At 42.6% G+C, this 14,975-nt stretch overlaps 2 protein-coding genes across 11 annotated transcripts in view; one reads left to right on the top strand and one right to left on the bottom strand.

Moving 5' to 3' along the window:
* The window catches only part of LOC119978749 (TOM1-like protein 2), a 130,989-nt gene extending 116,741 nt beyond the window's left edge, over window positions 1–14,248 (bottom strand). For 7 of the 9 annotated variants that reach the window (XM_038820592.1, XM_038820589.1, XM_038820596.1 and 4 more), the window contains exon 1: window positions 14,027–14,248. In XM_038820592.1, coding sequence (XP_038676520.1) covers window positions 14,027–14,078 — 52 coding nt within the window. In that variant the 5' untranslated portion in view covers window positions 14,079–14,248. Of the gene's footprint in view, window positions 1–13,214; window positions 13,518–14,026 lie in introns of all 9 variants that reach the window. The other 2 variants (XM_038820595.1, XM_038820593.1) reach the window with 2 other exon arrangements.
* Window positions 14,249–14,263: 15 nt separating this feature from the next.
* Window positions 14,264–14,975, top strand: part of drc3 (dynein regulatory complex subunit 3) — a 107,140-nt gene continuing 106,428 nt past the window's right edge. The window contains exon 1 of one of the 2 annotated variants that reach the window (XM_038820599.1): window positions 14,264–14,555. The gene's annotated coding sequence lies outside the window, so the exon portion shown is untranslated. The remainder of the gene's footprint in view (window positions 14,556–14,975) is intronic. The other variant, XM_038820598.1, reaches the window with a different exon arrangement.

Here is a 14,975-nt window from a genome sequence, read left to right as displayed (position 1 = left end):
TTTCAGTTGTGAATGTAAACCTGATGTGCTTCTGTTCAAAGGTGTTTCTCTTGTCTCCTGGATGTTGTTTGGGAAGTTGTTAAGGATTACTTAGTGTTGTATTCTTAGGGGGTTGTATTTGAATTGATGGTTGCTCAGATGTTCACTGTTTTCAAAAGGTTAATTTGAGTTCATAGAAGAAACATTGTGTTGCTTTAAAAAACACTTTTCCATTTCTGCTGTACCACACCTGTAGAGTGGCCGTGTGCTCTCCATACCACAATCTATTAAAAGTTGTGGGTCAGGTAAACTCCATGATACACTTTGGGGTTCTCTAAACCCTGGCCCATAACAATTGGAAAAATAAAAAGAACCAATGCACTTCATGCAAAGTCAACTTGGTTTGCAAAAGTGAAATTATGTTTGTAAATTATTACAATTTTCTTAGGGATGCAACTACTTTGGTAGATAACCTAAAGATGTAATATACTTGGATTTACAAACAGCATTTGATAAGGTGCCACACAAGATTAAGACAAGGGATCATGGTGTTTGGGATAATATATTCGCATGGGTAGACAAGACACCGATTTATAAACAGGGCATTTTCAAGTTAGCTAACTGGAGGAATGCTGGAGCCTCAACTATTTGCAATCTGTATTAATGAGACAAAGCTACCAAAAGCAACATATCTCAGTTTGCTAATGATATGTAATCATTACAGAATCATTACAAAAGGGAATGTAAGTTGTGGAGAGGACAAAACAGAGTCTGCAGAGATACAGACAGCTTAAGTTAGTGGGCAAAGGAATATTATGTGAGGTTATTCACTTTGGTTGCAAGAATAAAACGATTTATGATGTGGAAAATGTAAATGGTGTTCAGAGGGACTTGAATGTACAGATACAAAGAATAAAAGTTTGCATGCATGTACAGCAAGCAATTAGGAACACAAATAGCATAGTGGCCTTTATTGCATGGAGAGTGTAAGAATAAGGAAGTCTTCCTGCAATTGAATGGGACTTTGGTGAGAACACACCTGAAGTACCACGGACAGTTTTAGTCTCCATAATCGAAGAAAGGATATACTTGCAGGAGACATTAAAGGGGTGGGTTTAGCACACTGGGCTAAATAGCTAGCTTTTAAAGCAGACCCAGGCAGGCCAGCAGTACGGTTCAATTCCCGTACCAGCCTCCCCGAACAGGTGCCGGAATGTGGCGACTAGGGGCTTTTCACAGTAACTTCATTGAAGTCTACTTGTGACAATAAACGATTTTCTTCATTTCATTAAAGCAAAAGTTTACTTGGGGTGAGAGGCTTGTTCTATGATGCGAGACTGAGTAAATGGGGCCTATAAAATCTGGAGTTTAGAAGAATGAGAGCTGATCACATTGAAATGACCAAGCCTCTGAAGGGGTTTGGCTCGGTAGACACAGAAAAATCAGTTCCGCTGGCTCAGGAATCTAGAACACGGGGGCGCAGCCTCAGGATAAGGGGTTCATCATTTACGACTGAGGAGAAATTTCTTCACTCAGAGGATTGTGGATCTTTGAAATTCCCGACCCAAGAGGCTTGGGGATGCTCCAACATTGAATACATTGAAGGCTTGTATAGACAGATCTTTGGTCTTAGGGAAGCATGTGATAACGGAATGGGTCGTATTATTTTGCACCTTATTTAAATCCATTGCTGATGTCATCAGTAACAGCAATGACATAATTAGTTATTATTACCTGTATATGTTCATGACGGCCATTAATTCTAATTCTATTATTTCAATGTTTAACTAGCTGCTTCCATTGGAGTCCATACTGTGCTTTCAACGTTATTTTTATACAATATGTTTTGTCTACCTTTATGTGGTCAATTTAACACAATATTGAATGGCAGTCACAATATTGAAAGGCAGTGCAGGTTCAAGGAGCCAAATGGTTTAGTCCTGCTCTTATTTCTTATATTTTTATGTCAGTGGTCAATTTACCAGTAAACATCACAACCAAACACACATTTTGCCCTCGCCTGAAATTTATAAATCTAATTTGAGTGATTGGATACCAAACGAGAGTGAAGAAATGTTTCTTACCCTTCTCTCAATCCCAGGAGGTGAATGCAATCTCCAGCAATCAAATGTATTGATCAACTAATTCAACGTAGACTTTCTGGTCTGTACAGCTTAGTATCAAAGGATATGGGGGGCAGGAACAGGCTATTGAGTTAGATAATCAGCCATGAGGGACTTCCGGTGGCGGCAATGAGTGAGTGAGCCGCACATTCGGGGGCTCTCACTCCGGCGGGATTTGAGGACCTGGTTCCCCGGTTTTGCGGGACTGTGGAGCGCTGAAAGGACGGCCACGGAGGTGCTGAGGAGCGAGCAGAGCTGTATGGAACCGCGGGAGAGCAGAAAGCAGCGAAAACGGGAGAGGAAGGGACAAAGGCAAGGTGCAGGGGAAGCCGACCCGGGAGCAAAGATGGAGGACCTATGGACCTCAGACCGGGGATCCAGCAAGCACTAGAAAACATGCTGCAGGTGATTAAAAGCAGTTTTGAGTCGTTGAAGAAGGATAACTTGGACCCACTTCAGAAGGCAGTGGATCAGTTGAACCAGAGACTGGATGCCGAGGATGAAAAAGTTAAGGAGCTGGGAGAGGCGGTGGAGGAGCAGGCGGACGCGTAGACGATTGCTGCGCTAGAAGTCGATGGGTTGAAGGAGAGACAGAGAAGACTGCTGGACAGAGTAGAGGAGCTGGAAAATAGAGCCCGTAGACAAAATCTGAGGATCATCGGCCTCCCGGAGGGAGCTGATGTCACAGTGTTTGTGGCGGACCAGTTGATGCAGCTGATGGGGGCTGAAGCCTTTCCGCGACCGCCGGAGCTGGAGGGGGCACACAGAGTACAGGCAAGACAGATGCATCCGGGGCGCTCCCCCCCCCGGTCCGATGGTGATTAGGTTCCACAGGTTTGTGGAGAAGGAGTGGGTGCTGCAGTGGCCAAAGAGCACTAAGAGCAGCACGTGGAATAACAGTGTTCTGCGCATTTACCAGGACCTAAGTCAGGAGGTGGCCAGGCGGCGAGCAACCTTTAAACAAGTTGAGGAGGTGTTATTCAAAAAGCAAGTGAAGTTTGGTCTGCTCTTCCCGACCCAGTCTTTGGGTTACGCATCAGGGCCAACACCACTACTTCTCCGAGCCCGAAGAAGTGATGGGCTTCGCAAGGGATCAGGGGCTGGTTTTGAAAAAAGGACCCACGGACGCAAGCTAGGGTCCGAGAATTACCGTTTGAGGGGATGCCTACTATGCCTGGACTGCTGGTCGACTGTTTACTGCTTTAAAAGGTGCCCTGTGGTGTATTTTTTGTGGGCAGCTTTTGCCTGTGGGGGGTGTGGGGAGGGGATCTCCTCTCCCCCCCCCCCTCCCTCCCTTCCTTTTTTGTTGCTTTTTTCCCCTGCTGTGGTGGGTACCTTTTGTTGGGCTCTCTGGGTGCGCTGGAGCATGTATTGTAACATGGTTTTTATATTTGTTTCGGATGGGTGATATACGGGTACCGAGTTATTGCAGTGTTATTTTATTAATGCTCAGAAAGGGACGTGTGTTAACACTTTTCTGTGTACACAGCTGGAACTGTACTGTACCTGGAGCAGCCTTGCGGTGCGGTTTGATGTTTACATCTTGTTTGATCTTTCCCATTTTAGTGAGACTGCTCCAGTGGGTTGGAGTGGGGGACGGTGTGCTGAGGAGTGGGGGGGGATGAGGTCGGGGAAACAATGGGAGTAAGACAAGTGGGCGTCGGAGCGATGAGTCACCGGGCTAGCAGATTGGCTAGTCAAGGGAGTCAGGTGGAGGGGGGGCAGAATACAGCCAGTAGATGGCAAGGGTGGGGTTATCGGGGGATGTTGCTGGGGGGCGGGGGGAGGAGTTATTCTGCTGACGTGGGGGGGCGGGATCTGGAGTAGGTAATGGAAGGGAGGTCGGGGTTGGAGGCGGCCAAGAGGCGAGCCAACAATGGGGGGGGGGGGAGGAGAGAGAGAGACGACGGGACATTGTGTCCCCCCAACCAGGCTGATCACTTGGAATGTCAGGGGACTAAATGGGCCAGTTAAAAGGGCACGTGTGTTCGCGCAGTTGCAGGCTCCAAAGGCAGATGTGATTATGTTGCAGGAGACACATCTCAGAGGAACAAAAGGACTAACACTCAGGTAGCTGATACTGTCGCAGACATCCCGGCGCCAGTACCCCAACCGAAAGACACTTTCGGTTTAGGTGGCCGTAAGACACGCCCAGCCATTAGGGCACCCACCCCTTTATTGGTTTAGATCGATGACAATGATCGAGAAGCTGCCCAATTAATTGGGGCCAAGTTTAAGGCCCGCCTAAAAGTGCGCAAAGCCCCTCCAAGTATTAGAAGGAACCCCCCACGAGAGATTTGCTCTCTTGGATTTGGCTCTCAAACGGAGAGAACCATCCACCAGCATCACCAGAAGAAAGTAAATTCAAGGTCAACGCTCGCTACCAGACGGACGACCTTAGCTGTTCTCCTGTATCTCTTCGAACCCAACAGCCTCAGATCCGAACAACGGCCATTGTTCCTCTGACTAAGTGGGCACCCGAAGTTAAGTATAGGGGTTAGCGTTCGAGATAGTTTAGTTTGTGGTATTTTGTGCATGAGTAGATCTTACTGTGTGTGTAAATAAATAGTATTGACTTTGAACTAACTGGTGTATTGGCTCTTTGATCGGTATTCAGTTTGAACCTTGTGGCCGTATCAAGAGATACCTGGCGACTCTGAAAGTAAACATAATTAGGATTAAGGAAGGCGACCATATTGACTGCCATATTTATAGCAAATAAACAGAGCAACACTCCACCTCCACAAACATTCAAACCTTCCACCGACCAGTGGCAGCTATGTGTACCATCTACAAGATGCACTGCAGTAACTCACCAAGGTTCCTTAGACAACACCTTCCCAACCCACGACCACTACCATCTAGATGGACAAGCGTAGCAGATACCTGGGAACCCCACCACCTGGAGGTTCCCCTCGAAGTCACTCACCACCCCAACTTGGAAATATATCACCACTCCTTCACTACCGGTGGGGCAACATCCTGGAACTCCCTCCCTAAAAAGCACAGTGGGCGTTCCTATACCTCAAGGACTGCAACAGTTCAAGAAGGCAACTCACCAACCACCTTCCGAAGGGCAACTATGGATGGGCAATAAATGCTGGCCTAACCAGCAATGCCCAAATCCCATAAATGAATAAAAAAAAATCTTAGTTACCATTAGTCATGTTTTGCAAGTTTTGTTCAGCTCTTCAAATCAAACTACTGTATGTCAAAAATTAGTTCAACAGGAAGTAAGGATGCACATGATTGACAGCTGTACAAGTGGTAACATTATATGTTTTCAAGGCAGAGTTAGGTATAGCTCTTGGGGCAAAAGGAATCAAACGATATGGGGCGCAGGAACAGACTATTAAGTTGAATAATCAGTCATGATCATAATGAATGGCAGAGCAGGCTGGAAGGGCCGAATAGCCTTCTCCTCCTCCTTTTTCTATGTATACTGTAGTACCATGAGGCAGGGTGAATAAAAATTACATTAAAAGGATGTTGGAATACTTTGGTAGCCATTTTTTGTGCCGGTGTAAATCGTGCTTTGTAGCATCAGTGGAATTTCTGATTTTAATCAAATGAAACCCAGCAAAACAACAATTTTTACTCTAGCTCAAGAGACTAACCTCTACCTCAGCTCCAATTTTAACCTATAAAATTGCAAGGGTAGCATGCATTCATCAGAACAAGCCTATAGTCTGGATCTATGTTGTCATAAAGCATTTTCCTTTATGATTTTTAGGCATGAAATGACTCAGAACAAACTACTTAACAGTGCAAGGCCACCTTCCAAAGTGAAAATGGAAAGCAAACAAATCACCCTCAGGGACTGTGAAGAGAGACATTTCTTCATAAACCAAATCAAAATTGGCCATTAAGGAACAGACATTAAAATGCAAAGAGTGGATATTGAAATAATGACTGCCACAGAGAGGCTTACTCAAAACCCAATGAAATACATAATTGATGAAGTATTTCAGGGCAGGACCATCAACCACTGCAAAGCTATTGCAAGAACTTTTTCAGCAGAGAAAACAAAGTGAAAAGCTGCTGCCCTCTACCTCTCTTGGTAGCCAACTTTATTAGAAATCTACCATAGAACCCATCCACGCCACCAGTTAATCTAAATCAACCGCAGCATTTAAAGTCTATGCATCAAGCACAGAGGACACTTTAAAAAAAATTTGAAATAACTTTCCTCTTTTTTAAAAAATGTAAAGTGCCAAATTCCCTTCCCCCCCCCCCCCCCCAATTAAGGGTCAATTTGTGAGACCCATGCAGACACAGCGAGAATGTGCAAACTCCACATGGACAGTGACCCAGGGCTGGTATCAAACCTGGGTCCTCGGCGCAGTGAAAGTTCCCTTATTTCTGATATCGGTATGTGTGTGCGATGTCACATTTTTATTATTTCTTCCCCTCGGGTTTGGCAGTTAATAAATTTGCTCTTTGACTCAATTGGGGGAGGGGGGCATGGTAGCACAGCATTGCTGCTTCACAATGCCAGGGACCTGGGTTCAATTCCCGGCTAGGCTCTCTGTCTGTGTGGAGTCTGCACGCTCTCCCAGTGTCTGTGTGGGTTTCCTCTGGGTACTCCGGTTTCCGCCCACAAGTCCCGAAAGGTGTGCTTGTTAGGCAAATTGGACATTCTGAATTCTTTCTCAGTGTTCCCGAACAGGCTCCATAGTGTGGCAACTCGGGGATTTTCACAATAACTTTATTGCAGTGTTAATGTAAGCCTACGTGTGACACTAATAAAAAAGGTTATTATTATTAAATCTTGTCCATTGTGAACAATAAAGAGCCAGCTCAAATAGTTAAATATGTTTGAAAAAGGAACTTAAACCTGTGTTGTGACCAACCACGGGGATTGAAAAGAGGGAAGCCAGCTCATCCTTTTCCCGCCTGGTCATAACATATACGAGGCATTAACAAATTCACTGTACGCTAGTGTAATTTTAGATTTTACCTTAGCAGGATTTAGTGTGCTTGCTTAACCTGACCATTTTATCTAAAAGGCCACATTTTATTAGCATATGGGCTATGAAGAAGCCATGTTGATGTTGCTAACCTTTTACTACAAGCTAACTAATGTAGTACTGTGAATAAATCACTGGTAACAGATAATTGTATTACAAGTATGTTAATTACACTAATTGAAGGTTATATAATTAATCAAATAAATAAGATTCAGATTATATTTCCGTATTTTCTACTAATATTCCTACGTTAAGATTCAAAGTTTGAAACCTAAAGTTCTGTAACAGAAACTGTGAGAAAGAAATCTACAGTCTTGGCCTATTGATAGATTATTGATTTATTCATGGTGTTAGGTGCTAATTGAATTCATAGCTAAAGAGTGAAATTATTAAACATAGCTTTACTGAAAATACAGTCATTGTTTTAGACAATGAATCAACTATTGAATTCTAGTGTCTTGTCTGTGGAAATGTATACATTGTTTCAGTGAATGTTTCAGATAATGAATAGACTATAACATTTCAGTGCATTTAGCAATAAGAATGTATCAACTAATTAGTTACAGCAAGGTCTACGGCTAGCGGTTGCATCAGAAACCTATTTTCATGAGGCTGTGCAAGTAGACACTGAACTAACTTTGATGGACACCAGTCAATCTTAAGTAATGGACAATGTTTGATGAATAAATCATCCTCCACGTAATAGACATCCATTTGAACAAAGTCAGGAGATCTCAGCTAAGAATTAAAAACCAATGAGAGTAAATTAAGGATTGGACCATCAACAAGGATCTCTGAAAGCAAGACCTCATGGCCAAGGTCTTTATTCCTGCCGTCCTGAATCATCTATCCGTTTGATTTTTTAATGCTTTTTTGTTTAATGATTTTCTTTGTCATGTATTGTTTGATATTTTGTTTCTAAATTTTGATTCAGTTCTTTTGCATGTGTATTAAAGCAAATAATTACCAATAAAGTTGTATTTTCAACACCTCTAATCAACCGGACACTCGAGTCTTATTAGAAGAAGGTAAACAAGAGTCCTGAAACCTGTTAAGAACACAGTGATCCAGTTCTGGTCTGATTAGTGGCATGTTTGTGGAGTAGATCCTGAAACAACCAATTGGTAGGGCAATGTGTGCAGTTAGCCAGAACCAATTCAATTAACCCATGCAACACTTGACCAATTTGCCATTTCTAACAACATGGACCAAGGGCAACAGATCTTGTTAGGTATAAAATGGGAACCATCTTTTGTACACATGTGAAGAAAGGGGAGAAAGGAGAGAGAAGGAGAGAAGGAGAGAAGGAGAGAAGGAGAGAAGGAGAGAAGGAGAGAAGGAGAGAAGGAGAGAAGGAGAGAAGGAGAGAAGGAGAGAAGGAGAGAAGGAGAGAAGATTCATTGCAGAGATTGTGGTAGTATTACTGGAACAACAGCAAATTCCTATCATCTTGGATCCTAGTGCAACACGGTAGCACAGTGGTTAGCACTGCGGCTTCACAGCACCAGGGTCCCAGGTTCGATTCCTGGCTGGGTCACTGTCTATGTGGAGTCTGCAGATTCTCCCCGTGTCAGCGTGGGTTTCCTCCGGATGCTCCGGTTTTCTCCCACTAGTCTCAAAAGATGTGCTGTCAGGTAATTTGGACATTCTGAATTCTCATTCTGTGTACTCAAACAGGTGCCGGAATGAAAACGAAATGAAGCGAAAATCGCTTATTGTCACGAGTAGGCTTCAATGAAGTTACTGTGAAAAGTCCCTAGTCGCCACATTCCGGCGGCTGTCCGGGGAGGCTGGTACGGGAATCGAACCGTGCTGCTGGCCTGCTTGAAATGCCAGAGATTTAGCCCAGTGAGCTAAACCAGCCCCTTGTGGTGACTAGGGGCTTTTCACAGTAACTTCATTGCAGTTTTAATGTAAGCCTACTTTTGAAAGTGCAGTGTTCTTTGAAGGCAGATGTGAACACTTGTTGGTGTGAAGGGTTGAGGTTGATTTTAATTTCTTCTGAATTGATGATTAATAATAATCTTTATTGTCACAATTAGGTTTACATTAACACTGCAAAGGTTTCTGTGAAAAGCCCCTAGTCGCCATATTCTGGTGGCTGTTCGGGTACGCAGAGCGAGAATCCAGAATGTCCAATTCACCTAACAAGCATGTCTTTCGGGACTTGTGGGAGGAAAATGGAGCACCCGGAAGAAACCACGCAGACACAGGGAGAACGTGCAGACTCCACACAGACGGGAACCCAAGCTGTGAATAGAGCCTGGGACCCTGGAAAAGTGAAGCAACAGTGCTAACCGCTATTCTACCATGCCCCCATATGAAGGTGTGAAATCTGTGGGGTTTTGTTGATAACTATACTTTAACTTTGTTTTCTCTTACTTGTTAGTTGCTAAGTATTAGTTCATTGAATAAGATTGATTAGTCTTTGGTCGTTTCATTTTGCTTGTGTTGAATAAACTTTAGTATTATTTGCTAATTCAATGTCTTTGCCTGATGTTTATATCTCTGTCAAACTAAATCAGTTTAAAAGAGGTCGTTTGGGATCCAGTAATTAGGCTGCATGCAGTTAAATTAAAGCCAGTCTAAATTTCTAAAAATTTAGACTGGGGGCTGATGGGACCAGCCAAGGTTGTTGCCATGGAGTCGGAGGAGTCCGGCGAAACTGGAAAATATCCAACAAGTAGCTGAGGCTCTCCTCTGCTTCCTGGGAGTCTTGTTATTTTTATTCCTGGATTTGACAAGAGACAATGTAAGCACACGGCGCCCAAGACAGATAGCACCCAATGAAAATAGGTCATTCATTGAACGTATACATAATGTCCTCCCCACAAGGATTTATTATTCATATAAAAATTCCAGTATCTCTCATGTGTAACCCCTGGACAGTGAATTTTCATAGGTAGGAGGTCATCACAGCTGTGCATGTCTGATCCTGTCCTCACTCTATGCTGACATAAATTCAATGCACCAGGAGCTACTGCATAGTGATTATGAACAGGAAAACTAGATATTTTTTTCTTCCCTCCCTTACCTAGGGCAAGAAAACTTTAGTGTCCTAAATATTGCCTTGACTCAGGATAGACTGGGAAAGCAAACATGGTATGGATCATGAAGGTCAGCCTGTTGGCAAATGTTGGTGCTGGAAAAAAAAAGTTTGAAAATCATTGCTCTAATCTGGCAACAACTCCCCAGTCTCCTCAACAAGGTTGTTCAGTTTAAAAAGTGTATGATAATTATGATGCTGTTACTGCAAGTTAAAACATGTTAACTACAAAATCAACAGTTAAACAAGCAGCAAATCACTGCACCAGAAGTCATCTTCCAAAAAAATGTAAAAGCATTTGATTTAAATTCTTTCACTTATGAAATCCAAGTGTCTCTAACTACAAACTGACTGGATAAAATGTGTTACATAATACTATGGCAGCAGTCATAACTTGACTTTTTAAAATACAGTCACCCTTGGAAATAACAATCATACTATCCTGGGAAACTATATGCAGTCACCGTGGTTACCATACGTCACAGGACCAAAGGAGTTTTAAAAAAAAACAGCAATTTTTTTGTGAAAATCTGACTATCAACAGATTTAATTCAGCTTGCCCATATACAATTGGTGGTGTGTACAATTGACACTAGGGTGGTGCCACCATAAAGAAGCCAGAAAACCCCACCTCTTGTGTTCTGTCCAGGCACAGCAGCTTCACATTGTTTAGTTTAAAGTACTAATAAAGTTAAACTTGTGATCATTTGCAGGCAACTATACTTCATTAAGAAATGAATTGAAGCCCTTGGATGCAGCACAAAACTAGCTTTTACTTCTGAGCCGGAAGGTCATGGATTCAAGTCCCACTTGAACACAAAATCCAAGTTATTCACATGTATAAACTTCAGACCTGAGGAAGTACCAGTTTCTGGATGAAACCGTAATCAGATACCCTGTCCGTCCTTTCAAGTGGGCTTGAAAGAGCCCAAGGTACTCGTTTGAAGCAAAGCAGTCACACACTTCACATTATCCCATTCAACATTTATACCACAACCAGGGCAACTAAAACATTATCATCTGGTAATTATCTCAATTGCTGTTTTGTGTGACCTTGCTGTGTGTGGATGGATTTCTGAATTTCTTCCATTGCAATGGGAGTTTATTTACCAAGATCGCAAGAGGAACTATGTAAATGAAAGTTAATTCATTTGTGGTGTAGAAACAGATGATCAAATACATAACGTTCCTATTGGAAGTGATATAAAATATTAAAAGTATAACTGTTCACTTGCAGGTAAAGGCGTTTGCTAGGCGACAGGTAGAGGGATTCCCTCTGCTGCCCTTGCGGGGGACGATAGACAGAGTGCTTTCGGGGGTGTGGGTCGGAGAGGGGAAGGTGTCTGACATCTATAAGGTAATGCAGGAGGTGGAGGAGTCGTCAGTGGAAGAGCTGAAGGCTAAATGGGAGGAGGAACTCGGGGAGCAGATAGAGGACGGGACTTGGGCGGATGCCTTGGAGAGAGTCAACTCTTCCTCCTCATGTGCGAGGCTTAGTCTCCTCCAATTTAAGGTGCTGCACCGGGCCCACATGTCCGGGACTAGGATGAGTAGATTCTTTGGGGGTGAGGACAGGTGCACCAGATGTTCGGGGAGTCCAGCGAACCACGACCATATGTTCTGGGCATGCCCAGCACTGGAAGAATTCTGGAAGGGGGTGGCGGGGACGGTGTCGAGGGTGGTTGGATCCAGGGTCAAACCAGGGTGGGGACTCGCGATTTTTGGAGTTGCGGTAGAGCCGGGAGTGCAGGAGGCGAAAGAGGCCGGTGTCCTGGCCTTTGCGTCCCTAGTAGCCCGACGAAGGATTCTGCTACAGTGGAAGGATGCGAGGCCCCCAAGTGTGGAAACCTGGATCAGTGACATGGCGGGATTTATAAAATTGGAAAGGGTCAAATTTGCCCCGAGAGGATCAATACAAAGGTTCTATAAACGATGGCAGCCTTTTCTGGACTTCCTGGCTCAAAGATAGGTATCTTGGGCAATAGCAGCAGCAACCCGGGGAAATTATTTTAAAAAAAAAGTATAACTGTTCAACGTGGAAAAGCAGACACTGGAAGCTGAATCGCTTCCATGAGCTATTTTGGGTCTTTTTCAGTACACTTTTGTACTCCGGTAAACATCAAATAAAAATGTCACTTCTAGGTCCTTTTTGGTATCTGGTGCTAATATCAAGTTTAGATAAGTTAACTGCACAACCTCAAGGGAATCAAGAATACGTACAGGACTCTATTAAGCACAGCCATGAGAAAAACAACTTTGACAAACAACTTTTCCACAAGCTCCACCAATGGGAATCTCCCATTTCTCAAATCAGCAATTTTGCTGTCTTTGAAGATGATTGCCAGCTCAATGATAATTCATGCTTAATATCGAGTAATGTTGGGCAGCACAGCAGCACAGTGGTTATCACTGCTGCCTCAAAGCACTGAGGACCTGGGTTTGATCCCAGCCTACTGTCTGTTTCGAGTTTGCACATTCTCTCAGTGTTTGTTTGGGTCTCACACCCACAACCCAAAGATACACAGGGTAGGTGAATGGGCCATGCTAAATTGCAAAAAAAAATTGAGTACTTTAAAAAATTTTGAGTGATGTTATGCTTTTGAGCAGAAAATATTCCTTTTCATTTTGAGCAATAATTTATTAGCAAGTTTTGTACATTAAGAATAAATTGTTTGCTTTACACTTACATAGCTATATATTTAATTAGGGCAGAAACAATAAATGACTGGTTGAAATTGTAGCCTTTTAAATTGTTTTTTTGTTGGATCTCTGCTAAGCAATGTTTCAGTAAATTAGCATGCTTAAAATTTCAATTAGGTATTGTGCACAACAGAGGAAGACTAACAAGAAAAAAGATGATCTGTTTAAAGATAAAGATTATTTTTAAAAGTCTTACTCGGTGTAAAATAACAGCTGCATTAAGGTCCACAAATCCTTAATTTAGACACATTAAAAAAAACAAGATCTACAATAATCATACCCTTTAAACTACATTAAGATCCATTATCTACTGATCATAAAAAAGCAGCAAATCATCATTTTGTATTATTTAAAGATTTTAATGTTTCACTTTGGGGGAAGAAAAAATAATTATACTTAGTCTGTAGTCTGACTTGCGGTACTCATCAAAATTCACTTGGCAAGTTGGTGGTACTCTTGAGCAACCAGCCAAAACAGGTCACCGTGATAGGTACAGTCATCTTTGCTTCAGGTTCTTTGGATCTGCTCTTTAGTTTATATCCAGTCAAATCATGCAAACGCGTGTCATCCAAAACATTTTGCATCAGGATTGGGAGCGAACGAATCACAAATTGCGATTCAAACCTCAGATAAGCGTTTAAGTTGTTTCTAAAGTGACACATTCTCTCTTTGTTTTCGTTTGCCATAAAGCTGACATTACTGGAAGGATAAAATCAAAACAACGAAATGAATGCATTGACACAGACGGTTCAAGCTGGTGTCAGGGACAAGCAGGACCAAGGCGATTGGGGCAATCTGATTGCGCCTAAATTCCAAGGCGTGTGTAGGTGAATACATACATTTGTAAAAAAAAAAATTTTAAACACCTTGGCCGCACAACTTTCCAATGACAATGCAGTAATATAAACAATCATATTTTGGGGCGGAACCTTCACCCTACACCATGCGTCACCTGAAAAAAATATTTCACACAAATCACTCTTCTAATAACTTAAATGATTGCTTTCCTCGTTATTTAAAAAATAAAAAAAAACTAAATCAAGAAACACCCTGAAGCAAATTAAATGCCGGGACATTGGCATAGCTCTCTAATGAGAACGTTTTGTAAACAACAAAAATGCTGAATGGACTTCAGGAATAAAGTGAACGGTCACAAAGGGCCCTAGACTATATATGTTGAGGTGGACTATGAGGTGTAACACACTCACCTACACATTGCCCTACAGGAGTACTGTACGGATTCCCAATGAAGAACTCCATCTTGACGCTTCCTCCTCAAATATCCAATGGATGCGGGTGACGTCGACTGCGCCTCAGCCGAGCTTGATAGCCTGAGCGTGTGCCCGCCCCTCCTTCACCCTGATTGGTCCGGATCTCTGTTATGCCTAATTCCATGTAGTGATTGGTCAACCGATATGTCAATCAAACCTTGAATCAAGTTTGTTCTTTGAGACCGTTGTGTAATTATTTGTCCGCCACCTCATCATCGGGACGATCTTTTAAGACGCGTGTTTAAAAAAAAAACAAAATTCCTGTAACACATGATACTAAGAGGAGTTATTAATTAAACCGGTGCGAAATCCATCCGATGATAGTGCTGTTCGTGGGAAGGGAAAGAGAGCAGGCCACAGGCACGTGATGTTTATCCTAGCAACCGAATGAAGCTGGGCCAAGCCAAGTTCGCTTCGGAATACACTGGTTAATTCCGAACAGATAAAAACTACCACAACTGCGAAGGTAAGTCGATTCTGCCCACTATAGATTTGAAATCTCAGTTATTTCTCCATTGATTAAGTTTTCAACTTACAGGTCCTGTGGTAGATGTTAATTATAGGAACATAGGTGTGGAGTAATATATGTTACTCATTTGATTATGCCGAGATGGACTTAACTTTGGTGATGATGAATACGCAAAGTCGTCCAGTGATAACAAATAATTTATTGAGTAACTAATCAATTAACTGGTGAGTTTGATTTTTCAATACTTTTACTAGTAGTTAAATTAAACAAGATAGAATTAGGTTAACTATGAATATAATACTTTGCACTCTGATCTAACTATACACTTCTATTCTCTTGCCACAACACATCCGAAGAGAGCGGGAAAACAGATTGAGCTTTTGTTTATACTCCCTGTTTGTGTTACCCTCTAGTGAT

The sequence above is a fragment of the Scyliorhinus canicula genome, chromosome 15 (assembly GCF_902713615.1).
Source record: "Scyliorhinus canicula chromosome 15, sScyCan1.1, whole genome shotgun sequence".
Lineage (NCBI taxonomy): Eukaryota > Metazoa > Chordata > Chondrichthyes > Carcharhiniformes > Scyliorhinidae > Scyliorhinus > Scyliorhinus canicula.
Note: the sequence above shows the minus strand (reverse complement) of the source record. Positions and strands in the feature narration are given on the sequence as shown.